This window comes from Gastrolobium bilobum, unplaced genomic scaffold, assembly GCF_033153095.1.
Source record: "Gastrolobium bilobum isolate Gb01-03AN ecotype WA unplaced genomic scaffold, APGP_CSIRO_Gbil_v1 utg42518, whole genome shotgun sequence".
NCBI lineage: Eukaryota > Viridiplantae > Streptophyta > Magnoliopsida > Fabales > Fabaceae > Gastrolobium > Gastrolobium bilobum.
Window position 1 is genome coordinate 70,248 of NW_026900044.1, and position 18,032 is coordinate 88,279.

The 18,032-nt window shown below is 32.1% G+C and overlaps 1 protein-coding gene across 1 annotated transcript; it reads left to right on the plus strand.

The window, feature by feature from the left end:
- Window positions 1–7,486: 7,486 nt before the first annotated feature.
- Window positions 7,487–8,070, plus strand: LOC133294997 (nuclear transcription factor Y subunit B-5). The gene has a single exon (XM_061493776.1). It carries the CDS (start codon window positions 7,562–7,564, stop codon window positions 8,012–8,014), a length of 453 nt encoding a protein of 150 aa, XP_061349760.1. The 5' UTR covers window positions 7,487–7,561; the 3' UTR covers window positions 8,015–8,070.
- Window positions 8,071–18,032: the final 9,962 nt, after the last annotated feature.

The following is an 18,032-nucleotide window of genomic DNA, read 5'->3' on the forward strand; positions in this document are numbered from 1 at the left end:
GTGAGCCTCCAAGAATTCTCTCCAGCAAAAGATGATTTTTCTTGGGGTCTGAGTCTCTATTTATAGACTTTTTTCCCTTGTGTAGAAATCTTGATTAAATCTTCATCGTGAATCTCCGGTCAATCTCTTTCTGATAGAAAATAGGATTTACTGTTGATTGTCAGCACCTCCCACCCTACTGGCGTGGTTCCCACGCTCTGAGCATGGGAGTTTTATTCACGTTACTGGAAGTTCACGCAACTAGCGTGGTTCCCACGCTGTGAGCGTGGGTTGCAAGAAAGTCTGGCGCAACTAGCGTGAGTTTCACGCTATGAGCGTTGATGTCTCTGGATGAAATTTAATTCTGGCGCTACTAGCTTGAGTTCCACGCTAGTAGCGTGGGGCTTCAGCTTGAAAACTTTCCCTTGGGCTTCTTTTTGTCCTTTTTTCCTACAAAATCAAAAGGAAATCAGTTGCGTGATCTCTAATTGAGATTTATCAAATTATCAGTTATTCTAGCCCTTTTTATCTAGGATTGATCAAGATTCTTTCTCTTTTTGGCTTAGATTTATACATATGCTGGAGGCATATCATTTACCGTATGACAGTTGAAGTCATTTGAAAAATAACTTCCTAAAAGAAGTTTTCCTCTCCTAACATATGTCTAAATCTTTATTAAACAAATCATAGCGCGCAATCTTTAGAAATCAATAATTGGAAGGACAGAAGTGAAAGGATAGGCGTAGGACAAGAACTCCCCTTTCCAACCGAACATTTTAATCTATGAAGCACCGATACTTCAAAGATTTTGACATGTCATATCCGACACTTTTCGACATTTCTCGATACTCCGACACTCTCTGACAGTACTCCAACACATATTTCAGAGACTCAAAAAAGAATTCAAATGTTACGTTGCATTTCACTTTTAGTACCAACTATTAGATTCGTTGGATTGTGATTACCATTTTATTGAGTTTAGTATAAATATTTAGGATATCTTTTGTTTTTTTGCAAAATTGATTGGTATTACAAGTCTAGCTTCACTTTTTTGTTAAATTATTGAATATTAAATATAATATACATTACATAAATTAAAAATGTTATTCAATAACAAAACTTGTCCTAACGTGTCAAAATCTAACATTTTTTAGAATTAACGTGTCAGAGTGTCATATCCCGTATCCCGTGTCGGTGTAACATATATTCCAACTATGCATAGCTAGTCAGATACCTTTGTTAGTACTTTCAATTTAAATTAAAGATAGAGAAATTTATATGTTTCCTGTAAAAAAGAAAAGAAAAGAAATTTATATGTTTCATTCTTATAATATGTAGATTTTCTAGTCTTGTTTTATTTATATAATTTTGTCCAAAAAAAGAAAAGAAAAGAATAAATGCTTATGATAGACGGAGTCAATTCAAAAGGACTACATGACCCACTTACCTTTAAGTCCACTTTCAAAGGGAACAAAATACGGTTTATACAGTCATAGGCCCTGAAGGTTTGGGCTATAGACAATTTAGCATAGACCCATTTGTCTGTACCATCAAGGAATTCTGAACTTCGACCCAAACAAAGAAAAGCCCAGGGAACTTGTGCTGAAAATTTCTTTTATTTGAAAAAATATGGATGATTGAACTTTTGAACATTTATCATAAGAATTATGACACCATGTTATAAACACTATCATAAAAGATTTGACTTTTGGATGAAAGCTAAAAAATAAAAATAAAAATAAAAAATTAATTTCTCACATTCAGTGGCGAGGGTTAACCCGTTGTGGCAGAATAAAAAAGAACTTACTTAGATCAGGTCAGCAAAGATGCCCACTATAAAAGAGTGGGAACTAGTTAGAGATCAAGGGCCGAGAATCCTAACCAAAGTGGGAAGGAAAGTGAGCTTGAAAAAGAGAAAAGATTTGGAATGTATGAATTTCTTTAGGTCCATCATAGAGAGCTTTAATATCCCTTTTGGGTTTGTCAATTTCTCTTTTCTAGTTCTGTACCCAAAACAAAAGTCTCTTTCCTGGTCATATATGCCTACCCCCACTTCCATGTTTATATTTGTTTATTGTCTCAAGTTGTGACAAAGAATCCCTGAACAAATCAAAGTCCAATTCATTCATTACAAGTTTGTCATTTATTTCTTTATTAATTAATTACAACATTCAACAATTATTTAGTTGTAAGCCACGGGCTTGTGTTTAAATGACAGTACTTGAGTACTTTACTGAATATAGCAAATTCTAATGTTTATGAAGTATATCAAAGTAATTGTTAATTTATGCACAAGACAACGGAAGGAAACATGTACGGACACATATTTGAACCAACTTTGGCCTTGAACACTTTGAATCCTTAAAGATAAAAGGTAGATATATACTCTTTTTAAACAAAAGTTTTGAGACGTTAAAGAAAGAAGAGTCTCTCTTAAGACTTTACTTAGCTTTTAAATCCGAACAATAATTGTTACATCCTCTGATCCACACAAGTGAGGACCATAAGTATGTTTTTTCTTTTGTCTGCTTCTCAATATTATAAACGTTCTTCCCTGCATATAAGCGGTAACTTTTCTTTTGTTAATTTAAAGATATAACAAGGACCAGTAACAGGACCACACACGTTCCCCTAACAGTGATTTCACGCCGAGAGGTACAGTTAGATGGAAGTTTTTAATCTTTGCCCTAAGTAAAATAGTCTTCCTCTGCCCCTAACTAGGTGGAATATATTCCACAGCAATATATAAAACTTCTTTGTGACGGAATTTTCATCAGAATAAGTACAAAGGCATCAATAATCAAACTTCACATACATTACTTTCTATAAAAATTTGTTGCTCAAAGTCCATGTTAATTATGTTAGAAAAATGATTAATATACACTTTTTTTATTCTTGTACAACTTATTATTACACTCCTTTTCTAAATAAAATTAAAATTCCATCCCTACCCAAGTCCTACATATATATCCCCGCACACCCACTCAATGTCTCGGACACAAAAAATTAAATCAATACATTGTTATGCAATAACTGAAATGAATTGAAATTTTTACATTATTTATAAAGTGTTAAATAACACTATTTCTTGTTTGAGTAAAATTTATTTTGGGTCCCTAACAAAAATTACGATTCCCACTTTCGTCCCTTACAAAAAAATATCCATATTATTAGTCATTTTTAGAGACTAAATTGAGTCTTAATTCAATTTTCGAGGGACTATATTTTTAAAGAATCGAAATTGTAGAGAGACCAAAAGTTGACTTTTTTTTATAAGGGACAAAAGTGAGGACCGTATTTTTTGTTAAGGACCCAAAAAGAGCTTTATTCTTCTTATTTTCTCAACACACAAAAAAAGAAAAAGAAAAAAAAGGAAGGGATCATGTGTAAAGGAAGATATAAATATATATATATATATATATATATATATATATATATATATGGTAAGGATCATTTTATACCGATGTAAGTTACACCTTTAATCTTGACTGTTGAGTCCATTTATATCTAAGAGCTCTAATTCTTTTTTGTAATATGAGCCATTGGATACAAGTGGATCAATAATCAAGATTGAGTGTAACACTTCTAACTCTTACACAATGTAAGAATATCCTACCCTATATATATATATATGTGTGTGTGTGTGTGTGTGTGTAAATATTTCTACAGCAACTTTAGATAAGCTTATCTACAGCTGTCATTTTTAACTATATTCTCACGGGAGAATATAGTTATAACGTTAAAGTTGCTCTTTTCTCTCTCTCCACGTCAGCAAAAAAGTTCTGAAAAGTAAATGAGGAGAGAGAAAAAAGAGCAACTTTAACGTTATAATTGTATTCTCCCGGGAGAATATAGTTAAAAATGTCAGCGGTAGATAAGTTTATCTAAAGTTGCTCTAGAAATACTTTTGCCATATATATATGAGGTGTGATCCTTTAACACCAGTGTCAAATTTTAAATTTGACACCTCATCTGATAGTCTTTAGATAAAAAAAAATCAATAGTGTCACATGCTTACAAATCAGAGTCGTTGTTTTTTTGATCTAACGGCTCTCAGATGATGTGTCAAAGGATCCTATATATATATATAATTTCATTATTTTATTTATCTTTAATCTCTTTGAACCTAACTAAACAATGAGGAGGTCTTTCCTAAACAACTTATTGATACCCCAATTTAGAATATTATTGTTAGTTTGACCTCCTTAGCCATATTAATAAATAATGCTTGTTTTGTGTGTAAACCTATACAAATTCCCAATGAAAATAATGAGCTTTCTGTATGGTAAATTAGAATGCATGCATGCCAAATATTTTATGACATGTTAGGTTAAAATTAAACTTAAACATAATAATCATTTCAGAGGAAATGTTTTAAAGCATGCAACAATTTCTTCCCCGCTTCTTGTTTCGCTTCTGATATCATTTCTACGAGTATCGAATCTGAGATTTAAGATGCTTCATACTTGACATGAAATTCAAGCATCTAGGCAATAGGTATCATAGTTGGAACACATAAGTGATCACTCATGTCCTTTAATATATATATATGGTAATCTAGGAGCGACCGAATGATTTAGGAACATGCTTTCTCTTTAATGGAAGTCAGAATTTGTGTCATTTTCATGTATTTAGAATGTGTAAAGGGTTTTTGAAGAATCGTGATTGAGACGATGACTCGTCAATTAATATACACCCCATGAAATAATTTTATTATTTGATTTCCAAAGGATCAATCAAACATTGCGACCCCATTTTCGGGGGTAAGGGGATAAGTGAGGAAAGTGGCAAAGTAATTTTTTATTTGTTATCGAGAAAGTAAATTTTATTTCAACTTGCTGACGCTTGGTTGCATTAATGTTAGGCCATCTCTTAGCCTCTTAGGTGATAACTGATATCTAACATCGTTAAGCATGTGGGAAGTTGATATATATATTAGTCATATCTTGGCGGAAGCCAATCAAGGTCTTGATTTCCCAACAAAATTTAAAGCAGTTCAGGATAAATAACTGGAGGTTTCTCCTAAACTCTCCTTTTTCTTATATATATTCCTTCCTCTCTCTTTTTTAAAAAAAATTCTGGAGTAGTGATTTAATTCTTTTTTTTTTTGGTCAGGTTGGACTTATTTACGTTCCATATATAAGGGCAATTCAAATCTCTGCACTTGAAATAAAATCGATATTCACATGAAGCTTAATTGTCGACTGAGCCACTATGAAGCACCAACACCTCAAAAATCCTGATGTGTCGTGTCGGACAGTCCCGGACACTCCAACGTGGGTTGTAGAAACTCAAAAAAAGATTCAAAAGTTGCGTTGTGTTGTGTTTTTAGTTCTAATTATTATATTCGTTGGATTACTATTACCATTTTATTGAATTTAATATAAATATTTGTGATATTTTATGTTTCTTTGCAAAATTAATGAGTATTATAAATTTATCTTTATTTTTTTGTTAAATTATTGAATATTAAATATAATATACGCAACGAAAATTAAAATATTATTTAATATCAAAATGTGTCCTAACGTATCAAAATCTAACATTTTTTAGAATTACCGTGTCAGAATATCGTGTCGTGTCGTGTCCCGTATCCCGTGTCGATATCGGTGCTACATAGTTGAGCCATACACCTCATCGTTAAGTAGTGATTTGACCCATAACTCTACTCTAGGCGGCTTGTGATGTTATGATAAATTGTACCTTACATTGGGAAAAGATGTATATATAAATTTTTACAAATTATATTACGTATTTTTGAAAGTAGGTAGTGCAATCTAGTATACTTTTTGAGAGTACATAATATAGTTAGTAAGAGTTTATAAACAAAAAATTTATAAATATAATCTTTCCTTCTTTTTATGGTGTTGAGAAATTTTCTCTGAGAAAGAAAATATACATATCTGTATAAAATCAAATCTAAATTATGTAAATCTTCTGAGCAGAAAATTAATTAAATGAATTGCTGATTATTGTCACATTTTTCTTTTAATGAAAAGTTTCTTAAACAATCAAAATAAATTATTTATAGATCTTAAGTCAATAGAATTTATTTATATTCATCAAACCATGTAACATGTGCATTTAATTTTAATTATTTTAAACTTTACTCAGAGGCACCGTTACCGTTAAGAAAAATAAAAAAATTGTCTATATATATAGGTCAATAGGTCATTATGAAAAAATTTAGTCATCAAATTCTAAACTTGGTCGCCTCAGATAAGTACTATACTTGGAAATTGTTATTATTATTGGCCGAACAAACGAGATATACTTATCTACTTATGTAGTAGCTAGGTACGTAATACTTATGTAGTAGGTACGTAATCCAACATCAGAGGTTTTAGTTTAAAATCAATGATCTGTTCTTTTTAGGTCTTAGTCTGGTGGTACGTGTAATCTCTACAACACAACAATAAAGCAACTTGCACTCATATTGTCCACAAGTTCTGATTAATACAACATTATTTACTGTACTTAGTAAAAATTATGGACAGCATTAGTTAAAGAAATTAATTAAATATATATTGATATAAAAGGAAAGGGAAAGGTAGGGGGGACCGCGTTCTCCATAATTGATAAGTTGAGTCATTTTCTTTAAACATCTCGGGAAGTCAATTGCTCCACGAACCCTATAAGATCCATAAATATGGTTATATCAAAAGACATAAACCTAACTCACAGCAATAAAGGGTATTGCCAGTCACTGTGTGCATTACGATGTGTTTGAGATTCGATATTAAAAGAAAAAGTAAAATAAGGAGGAGATTTTTTTTATATTTTTCTTTTGTTTTTTGAATATTTTTTTTTTTTGAATATTATATTTTTCTTTTGTATATGAATTTTAAAAAATAGGGAAAGATTAAGGGAATATGATTTTTTTTTTAAATTCTCCAATATTTTTTTTATCTTTAAATTTAGAGTTTTCCCAATTTACAAGGTTTGAGAGGAAAAATAAAATAAATTACTTCTGTGCTTTTATTAATAATTTTAAATTAGTTATAATGTGAAGTAGATAATTTTAGAAAAAAAAATACCTTTTGAAAATAATATTTTAGAGGAATAATTTTTTTTAAATGTGAATATTACATAAATAATTTTTTAATAATTTTTAAATTTAATTTAATTTGTAAAATATATTATATTAATTTTTTTAAAATAGATAAAATTATAAAAATATCTCATTAACTCTCCATTTTTCTCGGTTATCATATTTTTAACTTAAAAAAAAAATACCTTTTATTTTTCTTTCCTTCATTCTCTTCCTTTTTCTTGTATCATTTTCTTTTCCATCCAAACTCCCTAACACATAAAACTCACTTGCTCTTGTTCATAAGGTGCCATGTCATCAATACAGATAATTATATGGTGAAAAAAAATAAAATAAAAAATTATATGATGCACATACACATAGATATGCACATTTTGCATAAGCATAAGAGCTCGAATATATTTATATATAGAGAGAGGGGTACTTGATCACCGTTGTGAGCAACGTGTCTGTGTTTGACACGATTAAAATCGACCCTTGTTTTTTTCTTTTTTTTTGGATAACAAAATCGACCCTTCTTTATAGATACAAATGGGTGATAATAGAGGCAAAGTACTCTCAGACAGAGAAGACTTTAAGTACAATTTCACAGCTGCAACTGCAAGTGGAACCTCTTCTCAGGATGGGTTCATTAAAGAGCAAGATCGATTGCTTCCAATAGCTAATGTGGGGAGGATTATGAAGCAAATCTTGCCTCCTAACGCCAAAATCTCAAAGGAAGCTAAAGAAACCATGCAAGAATGTGTGTCAGAGTTTATTAGCTTTGTTACCGGGGAAGCTTCTGACAAGTGTCACAAGGAGAAGCGCAAGACCGTTAATGGAGATGATATTTGCTGGGCCTTGGCTACCCTAGGGTTTGATGACTACTCTGAGCCACTCAAAAGGTATTTGTATAAGTATAGGGAATTGGAGGGTGAGAAAGCTAATCAAAATAAGGCTAACAACACTGATGAAATCAATATTGAAACATATAATAATTATTGATGTAACTCACCAAAACCATGGAAAGCAACCACTGTTAAGTTTTAATCATTGTGATTCGTAGGAGTAGAGTGGCCTTCAGTCCCGGGGAATTTTCAAGCTGTTTAGTTGTTGTTGATGTTCTAGTTTTCTCCCAACTTTATAATTTTTACATATTCAAGGTGCTTGTATCTTTATATAATGTGACCAATATATGTATATGGGTGTGTTTTAGTGCTGATCTTATGTCCAGGGTTGAAATTATTGGGTTTTAGACACTAGATTAACATGTAGTGACTTGAGAATCATGTAATTTATAGCCAATCTTTGTATTTGTGGTCTGTCCAATGATAAGAATTATTTCCAGAAATCACAAGCAATTAAGAATACCATATGCATCATCTTGACTTGTAAATTGGGAATTTGAGTAACTTAATTTGAAGTTGTTGCATCCTGGTTCTCCGATGCTCCCAGCTGATCCATTGTTCCAAGTTCAGCCACGAGTAAACGGGTGAGTACTTGCAATAGGTACTCTGCATAAGTTAATCTCTATTAGAGATGGAGAAAATAGAAGAATCGAAAAGAAAACTTTGAAGTTACTAATCCCCTTACTTTGTGGCTGGACTTGGAGGAGTGGTAGTGGTGAAGTCAAAGATCACCTAGGAGCTAGGTGCCCCTCCTCAAATTCGTCAAACCTTTTTCTCAAATTATATTCAAATTTAAAATAAAGATAGTCTAATATTTTCACCAAAAAAGGGTAGTTTAATATAGGTTCATCTCCCTTTGTCCTTGTTAAGTTGTTAGGAGAAAACTTAACATTTCTTTAAATCCGACTACTTAAATTAGTGGGCTTTTGACCTAACAAATGTGTTATTCAGAATATTCCATTAGTTTAGTTCTTTGACCAAACATATTACTGGACTAATGCAGAAAGACGCGTATCAAGTGGTTACGCATTTAGTCGCGCACCTGACACGTGTTTTTCATGTGATAACATAAGTAAGACATGCACATATATGCCTCTAGGCACGTTAGTACCAGTGCGCATTTCAGTCCGTCCAGTCTGATCGTGTCAGTTCAGTCTAATCACGTAAGTATCAGATATATGTTTCAGTTTGTCTGCCACATAATACATGCATGTGTCAGGTGCGCGACTATAGGTGTAGTCACCTGATGCGCGTCTTCTTGCATTAGTCCCTGATAATACGTTTGGTCAAAAAACTAAACCGGTGAAATATTTCCAAAAACACATTGTTACGGTCAAAAAGACTAAATTAGTGTGAATTTTGAATTTCTCGGTCCCTCTCACAAGATTTTTGGACTCCAAATTGAATAGCGAAGAGCTAGAAGCATAAGAGAACCAAAATGGAATAGTTAATCATAGTAAACAAGGCTAACGGATTAAGCCTGTTTCCTGTTATTTGGATCTTACTAACCTGTCTGTAAATGTCAGCTAATCGAGATGCAATTCAAGATTTCTCACTTTGAAAAACTGATCGGTGGGGAACAATGGTAGTTTTGCTTTAAGTCCTATAGGTGATATATAGATTCTTTAGATGAAAATATGTTTGCCTCGTGCCTCTATATATATGAATATCAGATTTAACCGTCTTTGTTGATTTACTTGACGCACTTAGCAATTAGCATAACTATGATGCTTAGGGTTTTTGTTTTGTCGAATCGTTTTGCTTAATTCAATATGTTTTTTCGTGTTTTAACATATTTTTTCTAGTCATATAATTTGACATATTATATCTCGATATGAGCAATAAAATGGTAATTAGGGTTCACCAAACAAACTTGAAGTAATTTTGCTACAAATCTTTACAAGCTTGTTTCTGTTCTCATGAGAGAAAATTTTGAGGCAATTTTGGAGCAACAAAAGTTTTCATTTTATATTATTCGGTGGGTTTGTTGTGTAAGACGTAAGTCATTGTTGTTTCTTTAACAATATTTTTAATGTCATAGTTAAGGTGACACACATTACGGTATTGAAAATTCTTGTGAGAATGTTATCAAAAAAAAAAAAAAAAAAATTCTTGTGAGAATATATGCCTACAAATTTATTTCTTCTCAATTAGATTTTTTTACTTAATAAACGATGACACTGTTGATAATTAGCCAAATTTAAACAGTGAATGTGAAGGTAGTGAATTTGCATAAATCACAACCGATGCAAACACTATTGCATGTAGAAACTCACAAACCCTTTGGCGATTTATAATATTTTAAATTGAAATCACTCCTACGTCTTTGAATAATTTTTAATAGAATAATCTTATCTCTAATTAAAAGATGCTATCATAAACCACCCAAAAAAATAGTTGATATCATATATATATATCACAATTATAAAATATTATATTAACATAAAATTATTTAGTACTTCATTTATATATACTTTTAAAATATATCAAATTAAGAACCATTTGATTATATATTCTTGTTCAAAATTGACAAGATTTGATAAATAAATAAAAAACGGTAATGGATAGTTATGTTTTTACGGTTAAATCGACAAAAATCAAGAGTTATTAAATGCTATAAGAATTTTAAGCCTCACAACAGAACAAAACAATCCATACTCCTATATTCATATGTAGATATTAATTTATATCAGAAAAATATTTCTACACCATCAATGATTTTATATAAAATGTGATTTTTATCCATTAAATTATTAAATAAATTATTATACATAACCTTAATCAATTGTTTCGAAAATCTACTAATAAAATAATACTAATAATACAATTGATGGTTATTGTTTTTATATATTTCAAAAATATGTATTTCAATAATATTGATACATACTAAAAAAAATTAATTCAACAGTTTGTAATTTAAAAATTATACAATAATATAAGAGTGATTTTAACTTGAATATATATACTAATTTCTCTCTCTCTCTCTCTCTCTCTCTCTCACACACACACACACACACACACACACACACACACACACACACACACACACACACACACACACACACACACACACATATATATATATATATATATATATATATATATATATATATATATATCCTTTTGGGAATCTTTATGAGTTACTCATATATATAGTCCGGTATCCGATATACATCCATTTGGCTAGCACGATGTGTTCACCGGCAAACGTAGTTCAAATTCAAAACCCTAGCGAAATCCTCTGGGACCACATATTTTTGGCTCTACATTCCACACTTGTTTTGTCGTATAATATTGGATTTGAACTAAAATAGTTGCTGGGTCTCGATGAACCTGACACGTTTTATGCATTTAATAATCATCTTCGAACAAGTGAGGATGACTCTGTCAAAGTCTATTGGAAGTTTATACTTAAAGTACATTCTTCGAATATTCACCTATCTTAGAATCTTGTATCAATTAATTTTATTGGTCGAAATGATTGTTGCATATAAGCTACAAAAACTCCAAAAATAATAAAAGACCGGTCAATATTAATTAATATTGATGAAAATAATTTAGCATTTAACTCTTTTTTAGGATAAATACTAAAAGGCGAGGGAGCTCTTGGTGGAATACCATCATTAATGGGTTAAGCTACATTATTACCCGTAACAAGTATGTCCGACATCATATCTAAACTCAATGCCTTCTTAATCCATTTGAAGACTTTGGGTTGAGATATAGTGTATGGTCCAATTGCTTCGGTTCGTGTAGGTTAGCCCATTGGTGATTATAAAGTCCCATCTTGATTATGGTTTGTTAACTTGCAAAATGGTATATAAAGCGCATCTTACTTAAATAAAGTAGATGAAGACTAAATGAAAGTTTCACTATTACACAATGCGGTAATTTCATGAGATAACTTTTTATTTTTATTTTCCTTACGTATTGTCATGCAAATAGTATTTATCTTGTTTCCATGAATTGTACCCGACATACACGTACAAAATCATTATTTGAATCCCTGTGACCATAGTCAATGATCAATGACTATCCGAATATGATAACATGTACCATTTCGGACAGAGGCAAACAGGCAGCGTAATGACTGTAAATTGGACTAATGCAGGTATAAAATTCCAAATTTAAACTTGTCACCTGAAATACAGAAAAATCCAATCCAATACATGTACTGAATCTGTGTCATTACATATATCCTCTACTTTACTTGTCAACGTACATACTCATACATAATAATTGAAACATGTCACTAAATAAATACATACTTATCTGAATAACAAAATAAACATACATACTGTCTAATTATGTATTTCAAAATAATAATAGGCCATATACATCAGTGAATAATGGTCATACATTATGACCTAAAATAATATATATATATAGGGATTGTTTTTCTTATGTTACATAAAATAAAACAATCTTCCTACACATACAAATTTTATGTTGGTCCCATTTTAAATTTTTTCTCTTTTTCTTATTCTCTCTCATCTCTCTTCCTTTTGTGAGTATAGGAAAATTACTTTTATCTTATGTAACATAAGAAAAATAATTATATATATAATTATATATATATATATATACAGTCTCCCAAAAGAAACTACAAGCATGCTCCAGTCGAGTCCTCTAGCCCTGTACAGGCCTCTTGCCATGGAAGGGCTTTCCTACTGCTAGAGTACTTGAAACATGTCCCCAAATGAGGTTAGATAAAAATCTTGTAAACTCACGGTTTATGGAGTGATTCTCCGCACATGAGTTCACGTCCTGCATGAAGGATCAGATAACATAGTATAGAGAAAATCATATATTCCACAATATATAAGAGACCTCCAGGGGCTATATCCCGCAAGGAGAGTCCACAAAAATACCTCCAAGAATCTTAGTCCTCACAAAGTTATGCATGATAATCCTAAGGCTTGGTCCCTAAGGATCGTATTTCTAGGGGTTGTATTCTGAAAGGAAGGTACAAACAAATACTTCCGAGAACCTAAGTCCTCACGGAGTCATACATGATAGTCCATGGGTTGTGTCCATATAGACTATACACTTCTAAAGGTTGTGTCCGGCTGGAAGGTACACACATGTATACATTCATTGGCCATGAACCATAATTCCACATGTCACATCATAACATGAACATGTCCTATATGAATGCAACTATACTAAGTACTCAACATTCATCAATCATACATACATGAAACCATAGTCCCAATGGACCTGTTGTAACACCCCTTATGCACCCGGTGTATTATCATTAACTATGACATTAAGCGCAATAGAAAATCAGAGTAATTAAATAGGATATATGAGTAAATTTTTTCTTTTCTTATCAACATATCAGGTTTAAATGGTGTCCCTATGTTCCCTATTTAACTAACAATCAAAAGGATAAGCTATTTACTCGTTCTATGCATCAAACCGTCATTACTAATTACGTGTTATAAAGTAAATGAATTCACTATTAACTCTCATTTTTTTATGTTAAAGTAAACATCACTGGCTTTTCGAAAACATATAATATTAATTATTTGGTTAAGTATAGCCCGAGTTATGCAACTCACAAGGTGGCTATTCCCAACCAAACTTTCAAAAATTAAGCATCAGCTTCAAAATTGAACCGAGTTTAATCCTTGCATCCAATGGTTTTAAGATTATGTAGAATTTAAGGTCTTTGTGTTATCTTCGCATAGATTTAAATCACACTCAATTTGGAGTTCTATAGCTCTCGTTATGGCCATTTTTCTAATGCATGTCCGTGTTGATTTCAGGTAATGCGCTCTTTGAACCTTTTTCCTTCATTTTTAGCGTGCTTTAGCGCTCAAATACAGTGGAGAATTTTATTTTTTGGTTATTTTGTGCACATTAAAGCGCTTTAGCACTCAATGATAGAGGTTATTTTTGTTTCCAAACCCCGTAGTGCATTTTAGCGCGCTCGCAGGACATGAGAATATTATTTTGAGGCTTTGGACCTCTATTTCTTGTACGAAAACACCTAATAGACCAATTCAACATTTTCATTGTTAATTTTCAACATTAATCAAGTTCTTCTATACATTCATATCATTTGAACATAGATTCATAAACTTTACATAATTAAAACTAACATTCACAATGTCTTTAGCTTCAAGTTTTACATTGTCATTTCTATATAATCAACACAATATTCAACTTCCATTATGTTTACAATACATCAAAATACTCATCTCCTACATGTTTAAGATTATAATTTATGGCACAATGGCCCCCTTTAACATAGATACATACATGATCAAATATCTCAACACATCATATTACACAAGTCTAATGAGCATCTCAAAATGTAATCCTAGCATGCTCCTATGTCAGCAGGATCAAAATAATGGAATCATATCATCGCTCCTCAGGTTGACCTTTTGCCAAGAGAGACATCATCTCCACCCTTGGTGTACTTGAAATATAATCCCCACACGGGATGAGATACAATCTCAGTAAACTCAAGATCCTTAGAGACTTCTCCAACCCTTGAGTTCACTTACAAGATATAAAGACATTAAAATAGTATCAAGCACATCTAAGAGAATACACACAAGGGATTCACATCTCTCATCCATCATATACATGACTTATACATATAGCACACCTAAGAGATTACACATAAGGGATTCACATCTCTTAGGCTTTACCAACTTAGTGTTGTTCCACATGACTTTGGCACTAAGGGAAGTCCATATTTCACATCCACCTAGCTAGGGATCTATCCAATCATGTAGTAATACATAACGCATTTATCATTTCTTCATTTATCATTTCATAATTCAAGCTTTGACACCCAATTCCAACACCAATGCACACCATGTTAGACATATCATTACTCCTTATGGTGTATGGTGGAACAATAAAGGAGAACCCCCCAAGTTCAAGAGTTTACCTTTCAAGTTATGTAGACTAGCTCCTCTTGCTCCAATAAAGCCAATATCACAAAATCACCAACACAAATCCAAGCTATACACTAGGGATATTCATCAACCGATTCAAACTACGGTGACCGAACCGATAACCAAAAACCGAAAAACTAAAAACCGAAAAAAAACCGCAAATTTTAAATGGATTGGATCGGATTTCGGTTTGGTTGAAGAAAACTGATCTAATATATTAATTTTTCTCTACCTATTTGGTTCATTCCCCAACTATAGTCCAAAAAATTCTAAACCCAAGACCAATTAACCTATCAACTAAACCCAATAAAAAATCTAGCCATATCTCATCAACAAAATTTCATCTGTGTAGAGCTTCATATCTCATTGTCCAAAAAAAAACTATATTACCGTTTATTAATACTTCTGTATTTCAAAAAAAAAAACTTTACAAAGCCAATATATACAAAAGATATGTTATTTGCACAATAATCATGACACAAATTTTAGGCTTTTCAAAAACCGAAAATCAATCCAATCCAAACCGAAAAAAATTGGATCAGATCGGATTTGAAAAAAAATCCAAACTGAATGGATGATTACATGATCAAACCGAAGGAATTGGATCAGATGACTTTTGCTTCCAAAACCGATCCAATTCAAACCACGAACACCCCTACTATACACAAGGTGGAAGTTAATCAATAATCACATGCACACTTAAATCAAGAGCTAACACTTATTCATCATCTTCAAATCATGATTTTATGGGCTTACCCTTCTCTTTGAAGAATTCAATAACTCCAAATCTTATGTCAATGATGGTTCCACTTCAATGACATTATCATCAACATAAATCCTACATATACAACAAGGAGTTAATCAATAACACCCATATATTTATGTGTAATTTCGGAACCCCCAAAATCTTAATGAAAACCCTAAGATCCTTTTTGTGAAACTCATCAAAACACAAGAAAATCAAGGTTTTCACACCTAACAAGCTCCTACTACCAAGAAGAAATGATTCCTAAGCTCCATATGCAAGAAAATCACATCTACATTTCAACCCCATATGGTGCACGAAAATGGTTTCTTGAGAGATGAATGATTGCTCTTTATCTTGATTCTATGGTTGAAAAAATGGTGATAGCAATATATGGCTTCCTTTCGTCGTGCTCCTGGGTCGATGGTTAAGATGGAAAAAAATGCAAAATGGTGTTTGAATGAGGGAGAAGGGTTGACGATGGAGAGGAGAAAGAGAGGAAGATGTGAGTGTGAAAGAGAAAGTGAGTGGGTGAGAAAATATCTTTGGGGCAAAATTATCACCTTGCCCCTTGGTTCTCTCCATCTTTCATGGTTCAATCCTAACTATCTAGTTAGGTTTGGTTCTTTATTTAGTTAGTCCCTTAGGCATATGTCACTATTTTAATTTATTTTGGGTCTCACTCACTTTGCACAAATTGCACATTTAACCCAACATTCTCATTAATTACACTTTTGCCCCAAAAGTGATGTTAATTCATAATTAGAATTTTCACCTAATTTAACCCTATAATTATACATTAATTCTCTATTTATTGCAACTTAATTATTAGGGTTATTACACATGTGGTGGAACAACAAAGTAGGAGAAAACTCTTAAACCAAGAGATTATCTCTTGAAGCTCCCAAGTCAACACTTACTTAAAGACCAAGAAAGCTATCCGTGCCACTTTTCACTTGTCTTGCACTCCAAAATCACCCTATCCTTGTATAAACAAGAATTAGGGCTTCCAATGCTCGATTAACTTGAAACTTGCTCTTCCAAGATCAAATCCCTTGATTTAACATTATTACCATGAATGAAAATACCTCAATTACCAAAACATATGTCACTTGTAATTCAAGAAATCAATACATTTGTATGCTACTTTTGAAATTGGACATGGTGATTCATATGGTTATTATTACCTTTTTCTCTGTCAATTCATGCCACAAAAACAAGTTATAGCCAATTATTTAATTTGTACATGATTGTTCACATATTACTTGATTAATATGAACACTAGGCCAAGCTAGGTTTTTATACCTAAAGCTTACTTGTCGTATGCCTAGTACTTGTTTTTAAACATCAACTTGAATTTAACAACCTTTTAGATTCCTTTTCCATGAAGTGGCCGAAGCATACACCTAAGGGGTTATTATGATTCCTAGCTTCATTTAAAACTATTTCTTAGTCCATTCAACATTACCATGCCTAAGGACTAACAACCATTATCAAACATCAATTAAACAAGTTTCCATCACATTTTTCCATACTTGGCCGAAACCATACCCTAAAGGGCGCATCATGTTTTCAAGTTCTCATTCACCAACAAATTGGCTCAATCCTATCTACCATGTTCAAGGATCATTATAAATTACCAAAATCAAATTAAGATAACTTCCAACAATGTTTCTCCATATATGGCCGAAAATGAGCGTAAAGGTGTTCATGACCTTTTCATGCTTCAAATGACAATTTATTAACCCACTCAACAACATCATGTACAAGGAGTCTTAAAAACCATTAACATAACATTGAACATACTTGAAACGCTAATTTTAAAACAATGGCCGAAATTACATAACATAGGATTTAGGCCATTCACTTCATTTCCATGCTTTCCTCAACCAACCAATTAATCTGTGACATATTACCATATCTAAGGAATGTTACTCATAATTAAAACAACTCAAACACAATTTCATCACACATTTAAGCATGATGGCCGAAAATTCTCTTGGAGGGTTCATGAGGATTTTTAAACTTTTAACATTAACATGGTTTAATCAACTCCCCAATCATCAAAAGAATATCCCAATATCAAAACTCATCATATATCCATGCCTCAATACATGCAGGTGCAGCCCAAAAATCACAAATATTCATGAAAACCTAACTCTAAATTTTCAAGGATTCAACCATTTAAAAAGGAGTTTCTCACCTTAAACAAGTCTTACACCATGAGAACACCAACCTTCAAGCTTGGAATCAAGCAAAACACAACATTTTTTTCCTTGATGAACAATAACTATGCCAATGGAGAGGGCATATCTCACTCTTAAGACCTTCTCAAGGTAAACTAGCTTATGGGTTTTGCTCACAAGGTCCTATGCTACAACTCATGAAAGTTGCAAGGCTTGAAAGTGAGTGAATCATGAAGTGAAAATTTGGAGAAGGAGATGAAGGGGCTG

What these genes read in the sequence shown, in the direction of transcription:
- LOC133294997 (XM_061493776.1), top strand. Translation starts at nt 7,562, where the DNA reads ATGGGTGATAATAGAGGCAAAGTACTCTCAGACAGAGAAGACTTTAAG.